At 43.8% G+C, this 24,261-nt stretch overlaps 1 protein-coding gene across 1 annotated transcript; it reads right to left on the reverse strand.

The window, feature by feature from the left end:
* Positions 1-19,815, reverse strand: AK3 (adenylate kinase 3). Its single transcript, XM_077909232.1, has 5 exons — positions 19,607-19,815; positions 8,057-8,176; positions 6,958-7,130; positions 6,308-6,426; positions 1-1,811 (listed from the first exon to the last, which is right to left on the reverse strand). Exons 1-5 carry the CDS (start codon positions 19,755-19,757, stop codon positions 1,691-1,693), a joined length of 684 nt encoding a protein of 227 aa, XP_077765358.1. The 5' UTR covers positions 19,758-19,815; the 3' UTR covers positions 1-1,690.
* Positions 19,816-24,261: the final 4,446 nt, after the last annotated feature.

The following is a 24,261-nucleotide window of genomic DNA, read 5'->3' on the forward strand; positions in this document are numbered from 1 at the left end:
TACCCACAGTTCTAGAATTTAATTTTATTGTAGTACATTAAGAGTCATGTATGCCAGGAAAGCCAGTAATATTCATAAGCTTAGTAGTTCACCACAGTTTTAGAAAGCACATAATACATTCAAATAAGGCATTACAGAAAGTTTTGTAAAGAATTAAATGTGTCCTGCAATCCTTTTTAAAAAAAGCCTTGGTCCATTCTGAAAGATCAACATTGAATTTTTAAAAATCAAAAGAAAAGTTTTTTCCCACAAAAATACACGAAGAACCACTTGCTGGCATTTATATTTTGAGTGCCTGGGATAACAGGCCGGTGTTCAAAGGCAGTTCATAACAGGTTGTACCAGGACTCGTTGCATCTGATTTAGCACCAAGTAAGAGTAAATATCCCACTGAAGATGTAGCTGATTTTTTCATCCACCTCTCATCGCCCCACTCTTCCTGCCAGGCCACAGGACATAAGCACGCATCCTTGTTGCCCTACGAAGAAATCAAATTCTCTTCGCTTTTAAAGGGCTACTTACTCAGGCTACACACACAGGTGGAGTTCTTGCCCTGCTGACGGTGGCAGGGAAAGCCAGCAGCTGCCCGCTGCTTTCACTAGGAATAAAGTCCTTCAACAAACTCAGTTACCTTCCTGGTCCTTTTTAACCTCTCATGTAAATCCTTTTAATTGCTACTAATTTGATTAGTTTACTAATTGATTGTTTACTAATTATGATTGTTAAGCATGTCAGGGAAATTCTCCCCAGGCATAGCTGATCTATTTCTACTTCCTGAGGACCCAGTATGCTTGCTTTTATGTAGGGCCATGGGTTTGCTTTTCTTCTTGTATTTTGTCACTCATCACAGCAGATTTTACATAGTGATCAAAAAGAGAAACTGGCAAGTAGATCCTAAAGCACATACTTATACTTCTTAACCTGAGCAATAATCTGAAAACACAAGACTAATTACATTTTCTGTTGATAATTCAACCTCAGTGCTTTTGTAAGAACTTCCAATGTCAATTTCTAATAAATCATTTTTTTCAATACACATGTTCTCAAAACCTGTCATAGGAAAGTAATATTTTCCTATATGCTAATTTAACACAATTTTATAGCAGACTGAAAATTCTGAATAAACTGAAAGTTTGTTTATGACATAATAAATACAGTATATACGGTTAAGTTTTTAAGTTTCTTACTGTAAAGGCAACAGTGAATTTGCATCCTGAAACTAATCTGCATATCTGGTTGCTTGTTTTCTAGAATTTGATAGTGTTTCACAAAACCATGTACCACAGTGCTAATGATGCTGGGTTTTGGCATCAGTCTACAACACATTTCTCTGATGAGCTACTTTACCGAGTGACATGGAAATGTTTTTAGCTTCTCCAAAGAATAAGAAAATTTTTTATCAACCACTTAAGTCTTCTGAACAAAAGTTAATATTACTACCAATTGCTCTTTTAATTAGGACATCTGATGTTTTTAAATTACATACCCATAGAAGATACCCTGCGTAGACAAAAAGATGAATCTTAGTATCGGACTCATTTGGCCCATTCTTAATTTCCAGAATGAAATCAGTAGAAGTGAAACTAATATAATTTTCAAAGAATTCATACATGCCAGTCTCAGAACACGGAGCTTCTAAATGCACAGGTGAGGAGTCTCTGCTCATCTTACTGGTGATGTACACTTTTCCTCATGGAGTAACTGATGCTTTCTGGTTTATTTGTGGAACTTTTGTTTGTAGGAAAGCATACACATGGGGCCAGATCTTGTTGGTTTCTGTTCCAGAGAAGGTTTCCAATACTCCCTTTTTCCTAAAGATGACAAAAAAAAAAAAAAAAAAAAAAAAAAAAAAAAAAAAAACACCACAGTTCTGACTCATTCCTGATGAGGTTTTTCTTTTTTTTTTCAATATTTTACTTATTTATTCATGAGACACATAGAGATAGGCAGAGACACAGGCAGAAGGAGAAGCAGACTCCCTGCAGGGAGCCCGATGTGGGACTCGATCCCAGAACCCCAGGATCACGCCCTGGGCCAAAGGCAGATGCTCAACCACTGAGCCACCCAGGTGCCCCCTGATGAGGGTTTTCAAAGTGATTCTTAAAAGATGATGATATGAGGGGTGCCTGGCTGGTTTCAGTGGGTGCAGCATACAACTCAGTCTCAGGTCATGAGTTCGAACCCCACATGGGGGGTGGAAGGAGAGTTGACTTTAAAAAACTGTGGATTTAGGGATTTCAATAAAGTCTGATCAAGAGAGAAAGACATTGGTATGGCGTTGGTACACCTAGATTTCAGTTTCGGTTGTGTCTTCTGGCTTACAGAAATGGTCACTTGAAAAACCGTAGCACTTACTGAGCATGTGCTCAGTGTCTTAAATATAATAGCTCACGCAATCCTTTCTCAAGTTCAGATTCCTTGTTTTACTGATAAAACAGTGTGTTAGAAAGTAAGGTTAACAGCCCAGATCACTAAACTGGTAGTAGGCTTCCAAACATGGGGCATGTCAGACACCCATGGGGCTGTCTACTTAATCACTTGCAAAACTACTACCTAATACTTGATTATGCTTCCTTCTTTTTGCCTGGGTTTATTTTTTTTTCCTCTTATGCTATCCTTTTTGAATTTGGGGGGGAAATGGTAACAAAAAGTGTTTTCATTGTCTTTCTCCCCCAGATTTGTCTGGCATGCCCCCACACCGGCAGCCAATCTCTGTTTACTCCTGGGAGTAAGGCAGCAGGATCAGAATCCCAGGGCTGCTTTTCAAAACACACACACCACCCTCCAGATCCCCTCCTCCCCTAATTCACATATAGTGACTTTAAGTCTGCAGAAGAGCAACTGAGGAACTAACTCTGGCTTCTTTCTAAAAACAGAATCAGTCCTACCTCTGCAACCTTTCACTTGATTTTCAAAAGCTTCCCGAAGGCAAAAGCATTGCTCTCTTGATATCTCATAAAATTTCCCAGAATTAAGACTAGTAACTCCTATTGTTGGGGCACCCGGGTGGCTTAGTCCAATAAGCATCTGACTCTTGGTTTCGGCTCAAGTCATGATCTGGGAGCCATGAGATCGAGTCCTGCATCAGGCTACCTGCTCAGCACGGACTCTGCTTGTCCATCTCCCTCTGCTCCTCCCCCACATCTGTACTCTCTCTCATAAATAAATAAATAAAATAGTAAAAAAAAAAAGTTCCATGGACTTTTTGCTAAGAAACATCTGCTAAGCAGGGCCACTATGTAAAAATGCTGTATTCTCTACATATCAGAAATACACACACACCCCAAATTCACAGACATCTTGTCAAGCTTTCAAGAGAACAAGGTTCCTAACTGCTGTGTCCACTTGAAGAGCCACTTTAAGATCAAGCCGGTATCACAAGTGAGTTAATAATTGAGGGTACAAGTGCAGGCACCTAGACAATCCTAGAGCTGTACCTTGGTCACACATTTGTCATTTTAATTTCTCTGTAGTAAAACCAGCCTCACCTCTAGGTCCTCTAAAGAGTGAGAACTTCGTGTTGTTAACACAGACCTAATCACTGCTGAAAGCGATTTAAAAACAATACAACTGTCAGTATTTTAAAATAATAATGCTGATTACCACTGAAGTTGCAAATACACCACCACTTTCTGGGTTTGGTTAAGTCCAACCTGAGGTCCAGTGCTGGAGTTTAGAAGGAACAGCTTCAGTTAATGGCAAGAGGTAGCAAAAGCTGGAAGCCTGGAAACAGGGTGTCTCCAGCTCAGGTCATGATCTCGGGGTCCTGGGATGAGCCCCCACATCAGGCTCCCTGCTCAGCAGGGAATCTGCTTCTTCCTCTCCCTCTGCCCCTCCGCCTGCTCATGCTCTCTAATGAATAAAATCTTTAAAAATATAAAAGACTAGGGGCAGCCCCGGTGGCTCCGTGGTTTAGCACATCCGTCAGCCCAGGGCGTGATCCTGGAGTCCTGGGATCAAGTCCCACATCGGGTTCCCTGTATGGAGCCTGCTTCTCCCTCTGCCTGTGTCTCTGCCTCTCTCTCTCTCTCTCTCTCTGTGTCTCATGAATAAATAAATAAAATCTTTAAAAATAAATAAAAGACTAGGGTATCTCCTAAGACAGGGACCCAGATTCTAGGCTTCCTCTCTGCAGCCGTCTCAACACGCCCCCCCTCCCACATTTGGACAGAAGTAAGTTACCCCCCTCCTGCTGCTGCATTGGGTGGTCACCTCTGTGAAGGGGCCTCACACTGTTTTTATCAGCCCAACAACTGTGCGTTCTCCCTTCTGGTTACTTTTGAGTGAATAACAAAACCCCCGTTTGGAAAACATCATCTTCACCACGCTCAGTCCATGAGTTTTGGTTTGGGAGTGGAGTCACTCCCTAGCTTCCAGGATGGACGTGATCAGAGATAATTGGATCCGACTCCAGGACTTGTGGTAAAATTCTTTTTTCTGGTCAGTAGCTGAACTGGTAGGAGACAAGCTGGGGTGCTGAGGGGCTCACACGGGGGCAGCCCACCTGAGATCGAAGCCAACGCAGAAAAGTGGAGCTGAACGTGACCGAGGCCATGTGGTGCTATCTGAACGCCTGGACCCAGGATTGACCTTTGGACTTTGTAGTTAGAACAAATTCCCCTTTTGCTGAAGTTAGCGTGAATTAGGTTCCTGACTGATAGAAGCATATCGGTGTCATATGGAAACTACAATTTACCCCACTATCTACCTCACCCACACAGAGCAGGTGTGATTGCCTGGGGCCAGGCCTTGACCTATGTAGACCAGCGCCCAGCACAGTGTCAGCAGAATAGTAACAGCAACTCCCATCGAGTGATTTATTAGTGCCTGGGCTGCAGTAAGGCTTTATGTGTATTCTCGCAATCCCCTTCACAGCCATATACAGTAGGTACTACTCAATATTGCTCTGACTCAATGCATGAAGAGTTTGTGGCGCAAAGGAGCCCCACACACAGCTGGTAACCTGAAGAGCCAAGCTCATTCCATAAACCACAGTTATGGTACCAGCTACCGTAGAAAGTGAATTGCCAACTCCCTTGTCATTTCCCCATTCAGAAAGTACTACTTTAGAACAGCTTGGAGACTATGGCTTCAGAGGTCACTACAAACCGACCTCAGCACACCACCACCAGGAGCAGCCAGTGATGATACAGCGTTCACTCTGCGTCAGACACAACTCTGGGAGTCACTCAATAGTAACGCACTCTGCCCACCCTCTATTCTTACCCAACTTTAAGCAAGAAGTTAAGACCAAGGTAATAGGGGCGCCTGGGTGGCTCAGTCAGTTAAGCATCTGCCTTCGGCTCAGGTCATGGTCCCAGGATCCTAGGATCAAGCCCCGTGTTGGCCTCCCTGCTCAGCAGTGAACCTGCTTCGCACTCTCCCTGCTTGTGTGCTCACTGTCACACACTCACTCTCTCTCTCTCAAATAAAAAATAAATAAGACCAAGTTAATCAACAATGAGCTGGGATTTGAACTCAGGCAGTCGGGTTCCAGAATCTGCTCCTACTGCAGCACTGCACGTGTTGACACTGCATCCCCGTCCAGCTAGTGAATGTGAAGGGAAACGGGATACAATCACTCCTGCATGACCAGAGGGGAAACACCGAGTACGGGGACTGCACTGTTCCTTAGCCCGAGTCTTATATTTATTCAGGACAGCTCCAGTACCTGTCATGGATATGAATTCCCTAAGGAGCAAATAAAATTGTGTTCGAACACAAGCTCTTCAAGACTATCGGCCAAGTAAATGACCTGAAGACAGGCTGCCATCTGAGGCCTCTGTATGTCCTCTAATGGCCCAGGGAGTGAGCATCATGAGACTTGTGCCCCCAGCACTCAGTGCAGCCCTCCCTCTCCCTGACAGCAGAGCTCGGGTGTCACTGGCCCGCTCCCAGCTCCCGAATGGGCAAAAACATAGGCCTAAAACAGTGCAAAGCGTCCCCTGACCACAGCGGCCGTTCAATGTGGTGTCATCTTGGTGACACGTGGGGTTTCTGTTCACTTGGGGGAAGCTGACCCCTCCGCCCCCCATGATAGAGGATGCCCTGCCCATTCCTGGCAACTCTGTGCAACATGCAGGGGTCTAAGGACACAGCCAATAAGAATTCTGATCAAACCCCATGGTGCCAAAGCCCAGCCTGCCTTCTGGACTTCTCTGTATACACACTAATACATCTCTACCCATCAAATCAATTTGAATTGACTCTTCTGGTATTTTTGCAGTTCAGCTGTAAAGCAGGGGCAGTCAAACACTGACTTAGTGTTTCATCACGTCAGGCACATTCTGAAAAGCGACAAACTCACCGGTAATATTCCAGGACCGGCTGTGTTTGGACTTCATAAGCCTTGAGTCTCTTGACAACCGTCTCTGGCTTGTCATCATCCCGCTGAATGAGAGGCTCCCCTGTCAGGTCATCAATGCCCTAAACAGGTGTCACCAGAGGCTGGTGTCAGACATCTCACCTCTGAAGCAGATCTTTATAAGCAGTTCAGTGATTCTTAAGCCTCTCTGTGCCAGCAGCAAGCACAACAGCATACTTTTTAAGTAAACAGAGTCAAACCCAAACACAGACCATGGCCATGCAGTATCATCTCCCGTATCGGGCCTTAGAGTAAAAGGATTTCTAAGCAGCCTCTCAGTAATTTAATATACAAAAGGATTCAGGGACAGCCTGGGAACCCCAACTGCAACTCCCTAAATAAGCCAAAGTGGTCTCTAATCCTTCTTACCCCCACTCCTAACATCCTCCCCAGCACCAAGCAGGAAATGGCAAATGCTTGTGCAGGAGTCACAGATCCCCATTGTTCCCAAGGGGTTTCCTTTACCAGCAAGCTGGGTGGATGCACAGGGCTCAACGGGAGCCGAGAACATTCCCTCAGGAGCAGGCATCACAAAGCTTAGGTCTGTGTGGACGAGAGGGATCAGAGATGGTCTGTGCCATCCCACTACTCACCACGGCTTTGGGAGGGTTGAATTCGATGTTGTAGACTCGGCCGCTGGCCGGATGAATCCAGCGCGCGGTGAGACGCTGCTTAATGACTTCAAAGGGCACGTTCAGATTAATCACTGTGTCTATCTGATAAGCTCCGTCCAGGGCTTCTGCCTGTGGAAGTGTCCTTGGAAAACCTTTATAAATTTAAAAAGAAAAAAAAAAAAGAATAAAGGGAGGGTGGGTGGGTCGAAGAAGGAAGAGAATTAGTTCATGTTGAATAATCTGGAAAAAAGCAGTAATATCAGGCAGGCTGATCACAGCTGCAGGACGACCATGATGGTGGTTAATTTTATGTGTCAAATTGCCTGGACCCATGGGGAGCCTGGACACTGGTCAAACATTATTTGGGGTGTGTCTGTGAGACTGTTTTGGAATGAGAGTAACATTTAAATCAGGAGACTGAGTAAAGTAGATTGTCTTCCTGATATGGGTGGGCCGCATCTAACCCACTGAAGCCTTGGACGGATGGAAAAGGCTGACCATCCCCCCAGTAAGGGGGAGTTCCTCCTGCTTGACTGCCCAGACCTGAGACATTAGCTTTTTCCTGCCTCCAACTCAAACTGAAGCCAGTTCCTCCTGGGCTGTAAGCCTGCTGGTCTTCAGATGAGCCAGACCACCAATCAGTCACCCTGAAGATCTTGGGACCTGTCAGCCTTCATTATCATGTGAGCCAATTCCTTAAAATAAATACCTCTCTTTCTCTCTCCAAAAACTAAAAACCAACCTATCGACAAAGATCCCGCCACACCTCTAGCTGGGGAAAGTTTATAGCTGAATGAGAATCACTTTCTACCCTTCCTTCCTCCTCCTCATAAAATATTCTCAAAGGAAGATGAAGGAACTGGTCACATCTGAAGGGAGCACAGAAATAACCATGCTTCTGTCTTTCCCTTCAGATGAAGAAGCAGGCCTAGAGGAGAGGACTACCCCAAGGCCTCAGTGTGGTGAATGACAGCACTTGGGCCCCTGCCCACCAGCTGTGTGTCTGTAGCCACAAAATGCTCCTCCTCTGGCCACGCTCCTCATTCTGGGCAGCTGAAATTCTCCTAACACGCCTTACCATCCAATAGCCAGCTATATTGGGTGAGGTTTTTCAGCTCATGAAGGGCCAGCCGAGTCATGACATCATCCGGGATGAGCTTCCCTTGGTCAATGAAAGTCTTGGCTAACACACCAATTTCTACAGCACAGAAGAAAGAAAAAAACTTGTCAGCAAGCACATTTATTTTATCCCATTCCAGGCCCCTAGGAAGCCACTAGCCCAGAGAACAACTCCGGATAGCACCCTTATATGAAAATGTGCGTTGTCAACTCTTACAATTAACAGAGAAGTTACAAAATAATCTATACCTACTTCAACGTCTCCATTATATAAAAATACATAAGTGCAAATGTAGAGACAGAAAAAATCATAGAAAGCTATAGGCACCGTCATTAACAGCAGTCATCTATGTGTGATATAAGTGATTTTTCAATATATCTGCACTGCTCTATATTTTGTAAATTTTCTATCAGAAAAAAAAATACAGAATAATAGAATTTTTTTTTAAGATTTAATAAATTTATTTATTCATGAAAGACACAGAGAGGAGGGATCCCTGGGTGGCGCAGCAGTTTAGCGCCTGCCTTTGGCCCAGGGCGCGATCCTGGAGACCCGGGATCGAATCCCATGTCGGGCTCCCGGTGCATGGAGCCTGCTTCTCCCTCTGCCTGTGTCTCTGCCTCTCTCTCTCTGTGACTATCATAATAAATAAATAAATAAATAAATAAATAAATAAATAAATAAATAAATAAAGACACAGAGAGGAGGCAGAGACACAGGCAGGGGGGGAAGCAGGCTCCCTGTGGGGAGCCCAATGTGGAACTCGATCCCAGGACCCCGGGATCAGGACCTGAGCCAAAGGCAGAAGCTCAACCGCTGAGCCGTTCAGATGTCCCAAGAGTTATTTTCTTTTTTATTTTTTAATTTTTTTTTTAATTTTTATTTATTTATGATAGTCACACAGAGAGAGAGAGAGAGAGGCAGAGACACAGGCAGAGGGAGAAGCAGGCTCCATGCACCGGGAGCCCAACGTGGGATTCGATCCCGGGTCTCCAGGATCGCGCCCTGGGCCAAAGGCAGGCGCCAAACCGCTGCGCCACCCAGGGATCCCTATTTTCTTTTTTAAACAAGAACTTGTAACAGTCATTATTTCTAAGTGGCTCAGTGTAAGTGCTTGCTCTGTTACTGTAGAGATTCTTCTAATCTTCTAAAATAGACGCTTGCTGTCCCAGTTCAGCTTTTGACCAGATTTAGCAGTGTTCATATTACATTTTACTAAACACTCCAGAAAAGAACTGATAAACAATTTAAAAGTATTCCTCACAAACTGATATCATTTTTACACATCAATATTTTAATTTGCTGGTCATTTCCAACAAACTGTACTGTTTACATTTGGAACTGTAATACCATTATAATCTACGTGTATATACGTTTTGGGGTTTTTTTTGTTGTTATTGTTTTTAATATTTTTTATTTATTTATTCATGAGAGATACACAGAGAGAGAGGCAGAAACACGGGCAGAGGGAGAAGCAGGCTCCACGCAGGGAGCCCGACGTGGGACTCGATCCCAGGACTCCAGGATCATGCCGTGGGCCGAAGGAGGCGCTAAACTGCCAGGCCACCAGGGAACCCATTGTTTTGTTTTGTTTTGTTTTGTTTTGTTTTGTTTTGTTTTTTTTTATTTATGATAGTCACAGAGAGAGAGAGAGAGAGGCAGAGACACAGGCAGAGGGAGAAGCAGGCTCCATGCACCGGGAGCCCGATGTGGGATTCGATCCTGGGTCTCCAGGATCGCGCCCTGGGCCAAAGGCAGGCGCCAAACCGCTGCGCCACCCAGGGATCCCTTGTTTTGTTTTTTTTAAAGAAACCTCCACACCAGACATGGAGCTTGAGCTCACAATCCCAAGATCAAGAGTCGTGCACTCTACCGACTGTGCCAGCCAGTGTATGTATAGTTTTATGTTCTTTTTTCACTCAGCATTATTTTGTAAGTATTTACCAGTGACTTTATGCAGTCATTTTTTATTAACTATATCACACTCCATCGACATATACCCAAGTTTGATATATAAAACATTATCACAGGACTCTTGGACATTTAAATTATCTAAATTGGGGGATGCCTAGGTGGCTCAGAGGTTTAGCACCCGCCTTTGGCCCAGAGTGTGATCCTGGAGTTCCAGGATCGAGTCCCAAGATCAAGTCTCACATCGGGCTCCCTGCGTGGAACCTGCTCCTCCCTCTGCCTGTGTCTCTGCCTCTCTCTCTCTCTGTCTCTCAAGAATAAATAAATAAAATCTTTTAAAAATAAAAATTAAAAAAAAATAAATTATCTAAATTGGTCTTGGTTTTGCCCTACCACTGCTGCTTTTCAAGATCTTAATACCGTTTTTTCTTCTTTTTTTTTTCTTTTTAATTATTTCTGATGGATAACCTCCTGGGATTCAGATTAAAAGGTTAAGGCATATGACTCTTTCCATAATTCTTGGTATAAACTGCCACTCTGACTTCAGAACAGATTCTAAATTATCATATTCACAAAGTTTTAGATTTTCACTAAGCACATTAACTGCACAGGATTGACAGGTTTATAGCCAGGGTTTACAAACTGCATCTGGAAGAAGACCTGGTTCCAAGGGCCAGCACTCAGGAACCCTTCAATAAGATAACCTGCTATAAAGCTGCACATACTTGGTATGTGTACACCTCTCTGTTGTTCTGACCAGGTTTTGACCACTGATCTGGAGAAGCAGAAGTCAGCCTCATCCACAGTGTTTGGGGGAAAAAATGTAAAAACTTGTATTACTTCAAGGCTAAGTTCCTAAAACTGGCATTATCCCCTTCCCCCACCTCTTACTCTTCAGGCCAAACCTTGTAAGCCCTCAACCAATAACATCAAATGGATTGAGAGGATGAGACTAATTTTTAACATTTTTAATTTCATCAGTGTAAGAATAGCATTAAGAAAATTTACCCTGAGGTGATCCCTGGGTGGCTCAGCAGTTTAGCATCTGCCTTTGGCCCAGGGCATGATCCTGGAGGCCCGGGATCAAGTCCCACATCGGGCTCCCTGAATGGAACCTGCTTCTCCCTCTGCCTGTGTCTCTGCCTCTCTCTCTCTCTCTCTCTCTCTCTGTCTTTCATTAATAAATAAATAAAAATCTTTAAAAAAAGAAAAGATACCCTGATCTTCTCACATCTGCTCCACACTGTATCAGATTTTAGCCAGGGTACTTAGTCCAGAAAAAGAAATAAAAGGCATCCAGAAAGGAAAAAAGTAAAACTCTGTTTGCAGGGCAGCCCGGGTGCCTCGGCAGTTTGGCGCTGCCTTCAGCCCAGGGCCTGATCCTGGAGACCCGGGATCGAGCCCCATGTCGGGCTCCCTGCATGGAGCCTGCTTCTCCCTCTGCCTGTGTCTCTGCCTCTCTCTCTCTCTCTCTGTGTCTCTCATGAATAAATAAATAAAATCTTTAAAAAAAAAAAACTGCAGATGAGATGATTTTCTATATAGAAAATCCTAGAGTCCACTGAAAAACTGTTAGAGCTAATAAATGAGTTCAGCAAAGTTGAGGATACAAGATCAAAATACAAATATATAGCCTGAACAGTCTGAAAATAAAATTAAGAAAATAATTCCATTCACAATTACATAAAAAATAATTAAAAACTTAGAAAAACATTTTTTAAGTGTAAAATGGGCCATCAGAAAACTACTTTTTTTTTTTTTTTTTTTTTTTAATTCATGAGAGACAGAGAGAGAGAAAGACAGAGAGGCAGAGACACAGGCAGAGGGAGAAGCAGGCTCCATGCAGGGAGCCCGACCTGGGACTCGATCTCGGGTCTACAGGACCATGCCCTGGGCCGAAGGCAGCGCCAAACCACTGAGCCACCAGGATTGCCCTGAAAACTATATTGTTGGAAAAAAAAAAAAGACAACCTAACTAAATGGAGATTTAATCCATTTCAGATTTGTGGATTAGAAAAATTAATATTGGGCAGCCTGGTTGGCTCAGCGGTTTAGCACCGCCTTCAGCCCAGGGCGTGATCCTGGAGACCCGGGATCGAGTCCTGCATCCCGCTCCCTGCGTGGAGCCTGCTTCTCCCTCTGCCTGTGTCTCTGCCTCTCTTTCTGTGTGTGTCTCTCATGAATAAATAAATAAAATCTTTAAAAAAATTAATATTAAGAGAATCTGTCTCCAAAAATGGCTAACAGATTTAATGCACTCCTATCGAAATCCCAGCTGCGTCTTTGCACCCACATCAGGCTCCCTGCATGGAGCCTGCTTCTCTCTCTGCCTGTGTCTCTGCCTCTCTATGTAGGTGTCTCTCATGAATAAATAAATAAAATATTTTTTTAAAAAAGCAATAGACCTACAGATTAACGGAACAGAAATGAGACTCCAGAAATTACCCTTTACCCTTACCATCAATTAGTTTTCGACAAGAATACCAAGACAATTCAACAGGGGAAAGAATAATCTTTTTAACAAATGGTGCTGGGAAAACTGAATATCCAATAACAAGAGAATAAAGTTGGACCTCTACCTCACAGCATATACAAAAAGTAGCATCAATCAGACCTAGAGGCTTGAGCTAAAACTACAAAACTCTTAAAACATAGGCATAAATCTTCATGACTCTTCATCAGGTGGTGGTTTCTTAGACATGAAGCCAAAAATACAATCAACCAAAAAAAAAAAACAAAAAACTGGATTCATTAAATTTAAAAAAACTTTATCCTTCAAAGAGCACCACAAAAGGGAAAAGACAATTCACTGAATGAAAGAAAATGTTTGTAAATCCTGTATCTCATAAGGAACTTGTATTCTGAATATCTAAAGAATTCTTACAACAATAAAAGACGTAATTTATACACAATAAAAAGACAATCCATTTTTTTAAATGGGGAAAGAATCCGAATATAAAAAGATAAACAAAAACCCAATGAGCACATGGAAAGATGCTCAACATGGTTAGTCATTAAGGAAATACAAATGGAGGGATCCCTGGGTGGCACAGCGGTTTAGTGCCTGCCTTTGGCCCAGGGCGCGATCCTGGAGACCCGGGATCGAATCCCACGTCGGGCTCCCGGTGCATGGAGCCTGCTTCTCCCTCTGCCTATGTCTCTGCCTCTCTCTCTCTCTCTCTCTCTCTCTCTCTCTGTGACTATCATAAATAAATAAAAATTAAAAAAAAAAAAAAAGGAAATACAAATGGAAACCACAATGAGATACCATTTCACACCCACCAGGATGACTGTAGTCAAAGAGGCTGATAATAACAAGTGTTGACAAGAATGCTGAGAAACTGAAACCCTCCTATATTGCTAGTAGGGTTTTAAATGCTGTAGCCAAATGGAAAAATACTGCGGCAGTTTTCAAATGTTAAAAAGAGTTACCATCTTACCTACCAATTGGATGCCAAAGTATGAACAAACACACACACATACAAACATCCAAGAGAAATTAAAAAAAAAAAAAAAAACAAACATCCAAGAGAAATTAAGAGAGACATCTATACAAAAACTTATAAATGAGTGTTCACGGCAACATTATTCACAATAGCCGAAAATGGAAAACTCAAATGTCCGCCAAGTGATGAATGGATAAATAAAATGTACATAAAATTAATTAATAGATCCACATAAAATTACATTATTCAGTCATAAAAAGAAATGAAGTACTGATATGTTACAAAGTATAAGAACTTGAAAACATTAAGCGAAAGAAGCCACAGACACAAAAGACCACGTACTGTATCATTCCATTTGTATGAAATATTTAGAATATGCAAATCTGTAGGGAGAGAAGCAAGATTAGTGGTTGCCTCCAGCTGGGAGCCATGGGGAAAATGAAGAGTGACTGTTCCTGCGAAAGGGTTTCTTTTTGGGGTGATAAAATTATAGATTTTTAAAAGATTGTATTTATTTATTTGGGGGAAGGAAGGGCAGAAGGAGAATCCCAAGCAGATTCACGCTGAACACAGAGCCTAACTAAAGGCTTGATCTCACAACCCTGAGATCATGACCTTAAACTAAAACCAAGAGTCAGATGTTTAACCAACCAAACCACCCAAGCACCCCAATAGAAATACCCAAAATTGACTGTGGTGATGGTTACACAGCTCTGGATATACTGAAAGCACTGAATTAGATACTTTAAAGGGGCTAATTTTTATGGTATATGAATTATATCTCAACAGATTTTTTTCACTAGTTATTTTTAGCGCCCTGGGCTGAAGGTAGCGCTAAACCGCTGAGCCACCAGGGTTGCCCCCAACAACTATTTTTAATTTTTTTATTTTTTTAAATTGGAGTTCAATTTGCCAACATAGAGCATAACACCCAGTGCTCATCCAGCCAAGTGCATCCGTCAGTGCCCATCACCCAGTCACCCCAATCCCCCGCCCACCTCCTCTTCCACTATCCCTTGTTCATTTCCCAGAGTTTTTAAAGGAAAGATAAAAAAATTCTGGGTAAGTGAGATGCCTGCATGACTCAGCAGTTGAGCTTCTGCCTTTGGCTCAAGTCGTGATCCCGGGGTCCTGGGACAGAGTCCCACATCGAGCTCCCTGCAGGGAGCCTACTTCTCCCTCTTCTGTGTCTCTGCCTCTCTCTCTCTGTGTCTCTCATAAATAAATAAATAAAATCTTAGAAAGAAAAAGAAAGAAAGAAAGAAAGAAAGAAAGAAAGAAAGAAAGAAAGAAAGAAAGAAAGAAAGGAAGGAAAGAAGGAAGGAAGAGAGAAATGCTGGATAAGCAAAACAAAAGAAAAAAGCCTCTCATAATCCTGTCACTACCCAGAGTAAATAGTTCTTAAAACTGATAATCTTAAAAACTTCCAAATTTTTAAAATTTTGTAAATAGATAGCCCTGTGCATAATCTAATAACCTTCTTCATTTATCCCTAACAATGATCTATACCAATTAATGCTGATCCGGGCACCTTGGTGGGTGGTCAGGCCATTAAGTGACTGACTCTTGATCTCAGGGTTCTGAGTTCAAGCCCCATGTTAAACAAATAAATAAGTAAATTGGGATTGATTGCTAGTAGGTATGAGTTTTCTTTGGGGGGGTCATGAAAATGTCCTAAAATTGACTGTGGTAGCGGTCGCACAACTCCATGCATATCCTAAAGTCCATTAAATTGTAAACTTTAGGGGCACCTGGGTGGCTTCTTCAGTGAAGTGTCTGTCTTCAGGTCAGATCATGATCTCAGGGTCCTGGGATTGAGTCCCGCATCATGCTCCCTGCATGCTTCTCCCTCTCCTTCTGTGATCTCTCTCACTCTCAAATAAATAAAGAAAATCTTAAAAAAATAATAATTGTAAACTTCAAGTGGGTTATATGGCATATGAATTAGATCTCAATAAAACTGTCAAAAATGAGGCAATCTTTACAAAAAGCACTATTATCAAAGGTACAGGGCAGTATTACCATTTGCTGTCATTCGGGTAAGATAAAGAGGGAAGAACAGGTAAACACTTGGTTGCATAGACATGAAGGATTTTTTTGACTGAATGCCCTTTTATATTTTTTGGAATTTCAAACCATGTAAATGTATTGCCTCTTATAAATTCGGGTGTGGGGTGGGTTTTTATTTATTTTTTTGCCATTACGAAAATAATTGTCCCTACTGTCAACATCATTCTAAATAGGTGCATCTGTGCTGCACAGGTGGCCATAATAAAAGTTTTGTTAGAGAATCTTGGGAGCTGACGGAGACACAGAAGATTATCTACTGAGTTCAGCTCCCCCAACATACAGATGAGCACAAATGACATTCACAAGGATCAGCCATCTAGGGCAGGGGTCCGTCTTTGAGAAGCACTAAGCCGCAAGGCAGTTTCTCAAACTTTGGGCAATCCCTTGGCAACCTCACAATTTCTGCCCCAGCCAGACTATTAGTTACTGCATACCGTTCTTCAAAGGGATCCAGCTTTTTATTTTTTTTAAAGATTTTATTCATTTATTCATGAGAGAGACAAAGAGAGAGGCAGGAACACAGGCAGAGGGAGAAGCAGGCTCCCTGCGGGGAGCCCCATGAGGGACTCAATCCTAGGACCCCAGGATCACGACCTACGCCCAAGGCAGACGCTCAACCAGAGTCACCCAGGTGCCCCCGGGATTCAGGTTTTTAAATTAACAAATTATAATGCTCATAAGATTAAAGGTTTGGTGTATTTGTTGCTTTTCAAATATCCTTTGAAGTAAATAGATTAAAAAATTGTGCCCCCTAGAATGATCTCATGAACATCAACACTGCAGAAAGAAAAGTGTTTAACTAGCGAGAACTGAGCATTCACCCTGGTCTCTCCCGGTAACTGCTGTTTATAAATGATCAGGTTCTTCAACCTCTCCTGAGCTCAGTTTCTTATCTTTCTTTAATCTAGAGGGCTGGCCTAATGTCTAAGGGTCATCCAGCTCTTGACTCTGAGGTCCGTGCTGAGCCACCATTACTCTACTGTCAACAGGTTGCCCAGGGTGTCCTGTGTCTAATCACATACTCTGGATTGATTCATTTTTTTTTAGGTTGATTTATTTTTAAAAAGATTACATTTATTCATTTGAAAGAAAGAGTACAAACAGAGGGAAGGGCAGAGGGAGAAGCAGGCTCCCTGCTGAGCAGGGAGCCCTCAGGGCTTGATCCCAGGACCCTACTAGGATCTTGACCAGAACTGGAAGGCAGATGCTTAACAGGCTGAGCCACCCAGGCGCCTTCTCTGGATTGGTTTTAAACTTTGGCTATAAAATACAGCTCTAGGTTATAAAACACAGCACCCTCATGAAATAGTGGTTTGAGAGTAAATCGGTACTCTCCTTCTGCAGCAATATTTGACAGTCCCACATTACAGAGAATTCTAAACTAAGGATTTCATATTGCTGCCAAATGTTCATGAACAAAGACAGTCATAGCATTATTTATTACAGGAAAGAATGGTTAACAACATAAATGTCCAAAGACAGGAAAATGCTAAAATTAAATATCATTTTCAAGACTGCTTCTTGATGTGTCGACATGCTCACAAGTGAGAAAAAAACAGTATATGAGCAAACACTTAGAATGCAACAATTTTGCAAATACATACAAATGCAATGGAGAAAAGACAAAGAAAAAAGCACATAAGGCACTAAAAAGTTAATTATAATTCTTTGTTTCTAATTAAAATTAGTATTTAATTCTTTTTTTTATTATTCTCATATGTATTTCTTCCTTTATAATAAATATGCTTTTAGTATCAGAAAACATAACACTGTGTTTAATAAAAGACTACACCTCTTTTTTGGCTCAGATCCTGTGGGAAAGAGCCAATTCCATTTTTAAAAAAACAGAAGAGAAAAATGTTAGAAGAGAAAAATATTTATTGAGACTATTTTCTTAGTCCTGAGATACAGAACACCTGTAATAACAATCTCCTGACACCTCCCCTAAGGTCTATTCTCTGTTTTCTTTGTTAAAGAACTGCCGTCTTAAAAGACCTTTAAAGAAGGAACTGGCAGGCGAGCTGGACTCCCGTTTCCAGGGATGTTCTCCTCTGTCTTTCTCCACACGGAGCCAGAAAGAGAACAGCAGACCGGTCCGGGGATGTTAAGGATAAACAGCATTGTTTCTCAATTCTGAAAAAAGGCCTATTTAATTGGCTTTAGATTTAATTTTTAAAATGTTTTATATTTTCACAAATGTACGGAACCTTAACTCTGCCAAAAGTTTCTTTAACCCCTAGGTCATACCTCACTGCTCAATTATTTTTCAGAGAATCCCTGACACATTCTTTACTACCCCTTCCCACTTTGGGTAACCTTACCCCCCACCAGGTGGAGGCTATTTGTTACCTAACTACTTAAGTATGTTGCATCAAGAACTTTTAGTAACCAAGCCAAACAATTTAACCTTTTGAAGAAGTGGTAACTAAAAGACAAAACACTGTATTTAAAAAAAAAAAAAGATCAATGTTAGAAGAGAAAAATAAAAGCGGTAATTTGCCAGACTAGCTGCTGGAGGGAAAGAAGTCCAAGAGACAAACAAAAAACATGGAGGCGGTTCTTTGTTTTCCACTTATATTTTGAAACAGACAAAAAAATCCCACCTCCAGATGATCTAGATTCAGCTAATAGACACCTATACAAACATGAGCAGAATGAAATGGGTTTTTATGTTCTGATGTGGAAATATATCCTAGATATAAAGTGAAAATGTGCTGGTGCACAATACGTAAATACATAGTATGACTGCATATTGCATAAAATAAGGGCCGTGTGTGTGTGTGTGTGTGTGTGTTTGTACACAAATACACATTTCTAAAAGGGAACCCAAGGTCCTGTTCCCCTATGAAGAATGAGACTGAGGCAGGGAATGACAGAGTTGGCTTTACTTTTCATTTCATGTACTTCTGTCCTTTTTCCAATCCTTTTCTTACCCTGTACAATTACTGCTGTAATTTTTTTAAAAGCAGGTTCAAAACGAGTTGTTTTGGAAAATAAAGGTCAACACCTTTGAGAAAAAAAAAAAACTCATCTTACTGTTGACTTTTTAAAAATCGCTCCCTTGGGGCCCTGGGTGGCTCAGCTGGTAGAGCCTGAGAGACTCTCTGGTCTAGGGCTGTGAGTTCAAGCCCCACGTTGGGTGTACAAATTAATTTTTTTTAATTAAAAAAAAAACAGCTTTCTTAAGATATAATTTGCATAACAAAACTTCTCCACTGTAAAGTATAGAAACTGTTGACTTGGAGTTGGTGCTGAGTTACAAAAATTTATCTGGCATGGGAAACAAAACAATCTTTCAGATTCATAAGAATAGCTTTCCTGTCTAAGAAATCCCTGGGGTATCAAAGATCTAAGCCAATTTTGTGAGTGCAACAAGCATAAATAATAGCCGGCCTTCAGATTTGGGAGAAAGGCTGGAACCAGAAAATCCCAGAGTTTAACCAAAAAGAGAGAGAGAGAGAAAGGAAGTTAGAAAAAAGAAAGAGAAAGGGAAGGAAGTAAAAAGGAAAAAAAGAAAAAAGAAAAAAAAAAGCAAGCAAGCAGGAAGGAAGAGAAAAAAAAAGGAAGAGCGAAGCCTTCAGGTCAAACTTCAACTCTCCGGGTGAAAGGGCGCGCGGAGGAGAGGCCGCGGTTCCTACGGGAGCAGCAGCGCCCGGACCGGGACGCGCCTCTCACCCTAATCTCTGAACTTCGAACCTGTCCTAACTCTCGGACGGTACCCGATAACCCGCCCGAGGCTGCCCCGGGGCCTGGAGCTCTCAGGGCGCAATTGCTCAACTGCCTGAGGTCTCTCCTGGGGGGGGGGGGGGGTGAGGAAGGGGATGCGGCGGCCGCACCCCCGGACCTGCATCCGAACACCCGCACCCGGGACCCGCCTCCCCCGACCCGCACCCCGGGGCCCCGCCTCCCCAGGACCCGCACCCCGGGGCCCGCCTCCCCCGACCCGCACCCCGGGGCCCCGCCTCCCCAGGACCCGCACCCCGGGGCCCGCATCCCCTCCCGCACCCCGGAGCCCCGCCTCCCCCGACCCGCACCCCGGGGCCCCGCCTCCCCTCCCGCTCACCCCGGCCCGGGCTCCCACCTGTGCCCCGAAGCATGTTGTCCCGGAGCAGGTCCCCGCTGGAGAGGTGCTTCAGCGCGAAGTGCTTGGTGATGCGCGACGACACGGTGCCCTTGCCGGAGCCCGGCGCCCCCATGATCACGGCGCGCAGCAGCCGCGCGGACGCCCCCATGGCCGCCGGGAGCCGGGGCGCGGGGGCTCCGGCCTGGCTGCGCGCTCGCGGGGCTGCGCCGTGCGGGGCGGCGGGCGGACAGCGCTGCGCGCAGGGGGCGGGCGCGGCGCCCGGGCGCTCCCGGAAGTGAGGCGGCGGCCCCCGCGCCCGCCCCGCCCGCCCCGCCCGCCCCGCCGGCCCGCGCCAGCCCCGCGGGGACCCTGCCGCGCGCCCCTCGCCGCCGCCTCCGCGAGCCCGGCCTGCGCCCCCCCGCGGCGCCCCCTGCAGGCCCCGCCTCGCTCGGGTCCACCCCGCCCGCCCCGGCGCCCCCTCGTGCCCCCCCCGCCCCCCGCCCCGGCCCTCGCCGCCAACCCCGGGTCACCGGCCTGTCCCCGCCTCCCCCCAGCCCGCCCTTCCCGGCCCCCGGGCTGCGGGGCGACCTCTCCTCCCGCTCCTCGCGCGCGCGCGCTGCTCTGCGGGGTACGTTTGCATCTGGGTCGAATCACCGTGGGCGACTGTGATCCTTTCCTCCCCTGGTCGCAGGAGGGGCGCCCAGTCACCTCCACGGAGCGGTGCCTCTTCCCTCCCAGGATCACACTTTAGATTCTAAAGCAGCCTTGGCCTTTCCTCAGCAGAGTCTGGAAGTGCTGCTGCCTCCACGAGCTGCATCATTTGCTTTCCGCAGTGCACCGAGTCCACAAATGCTTCCTCATGCCGGGACGCGCCAGGTACTCTGAGAAGCCTCGGGAATGCGGTGTTCAACAGGACAAAGATGCCTGTTCTTGAAGATGAACGCGTGGCCGTGGAGGCAGATCATCACAAGGAAGCAAATCAATGAACGAAATAATCTGAGATAGTGCTATAAACAAAATTAGATAGAATGTGTGAAAGGGTGGAGGGAGGCTGTTTCAGATCAGGTACTAACCTGTGCTTTACTTTGAAGAAATGGCATTTGCTAGAAGTATTGAATTAGAAGGGGGGGGGGGTGTACAGGCTAGGGGGAAGCTGTAGAACAGAATGTTCAAATATCCCAGGAAGAGAAACACAAGACAGACCTTTTTAAAAATTAATTTACTGGGATCCCTGGGTGGCGCAGCAGTTTGGCGCCTGCCTTTGGCCCAGGGCGTGATCCTGGAGACCCAGGATTGAATCCCACATCAGGCTCCCGGTGCATGGAGCCTGCTTCTCCCTCTGCCTATGTCTCTGCCTCTCTCTCTCTCTCTCTCTGTGACTATCGTAAATAAATAAAAATTAAAAAAAAAAAATAAAATAAAATAAAAATTTACTTTTTTTAGTGATCCCTCCACAGAAGATGGGGTTTGAACTCACAGGCCTGAGATCAAGAGTCACATGCTCTTTTGACTGAGCCAGCCAGGCACTTCAAGACAGACATCGGAGTGCTTATTTCACCTGTAAATCGGGCTTGGAAGACTAGCATAGGTTGTAAAAAGAACGTGTGTAAATTACAATGCTAGCTACAGGGTGAGTGTATCTAAGCTGGGTGACTGGAGATGGGGATTTAATGGGTACAAGGTGCTGTACTTAGAAAGTGAGTAGTTTGGGGACACCTGGGTGGCTCAGTCAGTTGAGCATCTGGCTTGGGTTCAGATGATGATCTCAGGGTCCTGGGATGGAGCCTGGAGTTGGGCTCCCTGCTGAGCAGCGTTTGCACACAAACACCCCATGCTTGCTTGTGTGCACTCTTTCGCTCCCTCAATAGTTCTCAAATAGATAAATAAATAAAAATCTATTAAAAAAGAAATTTAACAGCTTGTAATATTCATGACTAAGAAAGAATGAAAAATGAAGTAAACGTTCAATTCATGTAGTTAGAAAAATGACATGAAAATAACCCAAGGAAAGCTGAGGAAGGGATTACATAAAGCAAAAGAACATAAATAAAAGGACTGGAAAATTTACGAAACAGAACAAAAGAAGGGAAAAGTCTGGACAAGTACAAGTTGTGAAACACCAGGAAACCTAAACATGTAGAGAAAGTACTTCTAATCCCCAAGCTGGGAACATTGGAGCTTTTAGCTGCAGAAGAGCCCTGAGAGAATCCTGGGTGGGAGAATTTGCCTTAGGAAAAAGTGTTTGGACAAAATAGCTGAGGAATCATCAAGTCACTGGGGAGGAAAAGTTGAGTGTTGTGGTCACATCAACAGGCCCCACAGAGCTGCCAGCTAACTGCAGCTTTGCTCAAGTTTGTTGATTACAAATGAGTAAGTAACTGCCAAGCTGTGGGAAATCTCCAGGCAGTCCTTTCGCCATACATAGGCATGCATGGGGGGCCCCTTCTTCACTGCTTCCCCCCCCCCCCCTTCTAGTGGTAAAGACCTGAGCTCATACTGGTCCATCATAAGAGATTTAGGAAGGGCTTGTTTCCTGGGGTTCGCCCTCTAGGAATCCTGCCAAAGCCAAGGTGTGAAGGAGCCCAAGCTAGGCCAGGGTGGAGAGAGGGCCCAGATGTGTCGGTCGTTCTAGCCTGTCCAGCTCAGCTTCCTTGAGCTACAAGAAGAACAGGATATCAGAATTGTTTTGTGATAAGTTAAATTGGAGATGCCTTTGAGACACCCAATGGGACTTGATAAAGAAGTAGTTAAATGTACAGATTTTGAGTATATAGTGCAGGTCCAAGCTGGAGATTTAAAACTTGGAAGTCAGTCATTTAAATCCTCAAGATAGCATAAACTCACTAAGAGGTTATTATTATTTTTTAAATATTTTTTTAAAATAAATATTTTATTTATTTGAGAGAGAGAGAAAGCACAAAGGGAGAAGCAGACTCCCCACTAAGCAGGGGGCCCCACGTGGGGCTCCATCCCAGGATTCTGAGATCATGAGCTGAAAGCAGACAATCAAGCCACCCAGGTACCCCTAGGTGATTTTAGATGAGAGGAGAAGAGGTCTGAAATCTGAGTTCTGGGGCTCTCCATCATTTCAAGACTGAGGAGGAAACACTGAGGGAGCGTGAGGGGGAGAGGTAAGGTAGCTAGTTTGAGAGTGTCCTGGAAGTCAGTGGGACATGTTTCATGGAGGGAATGTTTACAGGAGTCAAATTCTGCTGATGGTATGACTGAGAACTGGCTGAAAATATTTCTAATTGTACAAAACCTCTATGAAATAGATTATTTTTTATTTACAATGTCTAGTTGAAAAAACCTGGAGATGGGTTTGCTCCAAATCCTATAGCTATTCAGCAACAGAATACGTGATTTCAAAAAATGCTCAGTGGGATCCCTGGGTGGCGCAGCGGTTTGGCGCCTGCCTTTGGCCCAGGGCACGATCCTGGAGACCCGGGATCGAATCCCACATCGGGCTCCCGGTGCGTGGAGCCTGCTTCTCCCTCTGCCTTTGTCTCTGCCTCTCTCTCTCTCTCTGTGACTATCATAAATAAATAAAAATTTAAAAAAAAAAAGTGCTCAGTGAAGCTTACAAAATGCTTTCTCTGCAAGGAAATGTCTGGAAGTAGAATTCAAATTATCCAGAACAAGGACATGGGGCCTGGGAGAAAGAGAAGGTCTCAACTAAAGTAGGGGTACAGATCAGAGGAGGCACAAGTCAGAAAATACAAGGCCATATTTTTTTATTATAACGTTCATTTGGAAGATTAAATAAGTGAGAATATTTAGGAAAACCCCAAGAAGGAAATGAAGAGAAGCTAGCCCTACCTGTTATTAAAACAGTATATGGCCTGTACAATAAGATTAAGGTATTGGCACATGAATATGTAGATCAATAAAACAAAGTAAAAAATCTAAAAAATAATTGTATTTGGAAATTTAATATGTGATATAGGTGGCATCTCAAATCAATGGAGTTCTTCAGGTTCAGCCAAGGCATTCTTCATAAATAGTATGGCTGTAAATAGATAGCCAGACAATCACATCTGTTTCTCTACACAAGATGATTTCCAAATGGGTCAAAGATTTTTAAAAACGTTTTAAAGAGAAAAGCTATGTAAGTACTAGAAGGAAGTAAAAGTAGATTCCTCTGTAATGGAGGAAGTGGAGAAACTTTCCAAACTCAAAATCCAGAGGCATTTAAGGAAAAGACTGAAATTTGGACTATCCGAAACAGCAGCAACAATAAAATTTTTGCATAGCAAAATATATCATAAGCAAAATAAGACAAGTTAAAACCTGGGGGAAAAATTATTTCCAGCTTACAGAAGATTAATACCCAGTAGTTGTGTTCTGGAGGGTGAAGGGGACTCTGGACTCACAGAATTTGCCGATCACCGTGGTGTAACTATTCCCAACCTAATAGATTTAAAGTTCCCAAAATGCATACAACTGTACCAATGTGACATCAACTGGATTACAAAATTCCTGACAATTTAGCAATTAGCACTTATAAGATGCCACTAGCTACTTCATCCCCTCACTGTAAATACCCTAGTATGTAAAGGGCTTAAAAAGATGGAGAAGAAAAGGAAAACCATCACCTTGTGGGAAATAGGCAAGAGATATAAACACACACACAAAAAAGAAGTGAAAATAAAGGACCTTTACATATATGAAAA

This window comes from Canis aureus, chromosome 1 (assembly GCF_053574225.1).
Source record: "Canis aureus isolate CA01 chromosome 1, VMU_Caureus_v.1.0, whole genome shotgun sequence".
NCBI classification, from domain to species: Eukaryota; Metazoa; Chordata; class Mammalia; order Carnivora; family Canidae; genus Canis; species Canis aureus.

What these genes read in the sequence shown, in the direction of transcription:
- AK3 (XM_077909232.1), bottom strand. Translation starts at nt 19,757, where the DNA reads ATGGGGGCGTCCGCGCGGCTGCTGCGCGCCGTGATCATGGGGGCGCCG. An exon ending in ATATAGCTGGCTATTGGATG is followed by an intron (nt 7,131 to 8,056) that starts GTAAGGCGTGTT and finishes AAATTTATAAAG; the next exon opens with GTTTTCCAAGGACACTTCCA. An exon ending in TCAACCCTCCCAAAGCCGTG is followed by an intron (nt 6,427 to 6,957) that starts GTGAGTAGTGGG and finishes ACACCTGTTTAG; the next exon opens with GGCATTGATGACCTGACAGG.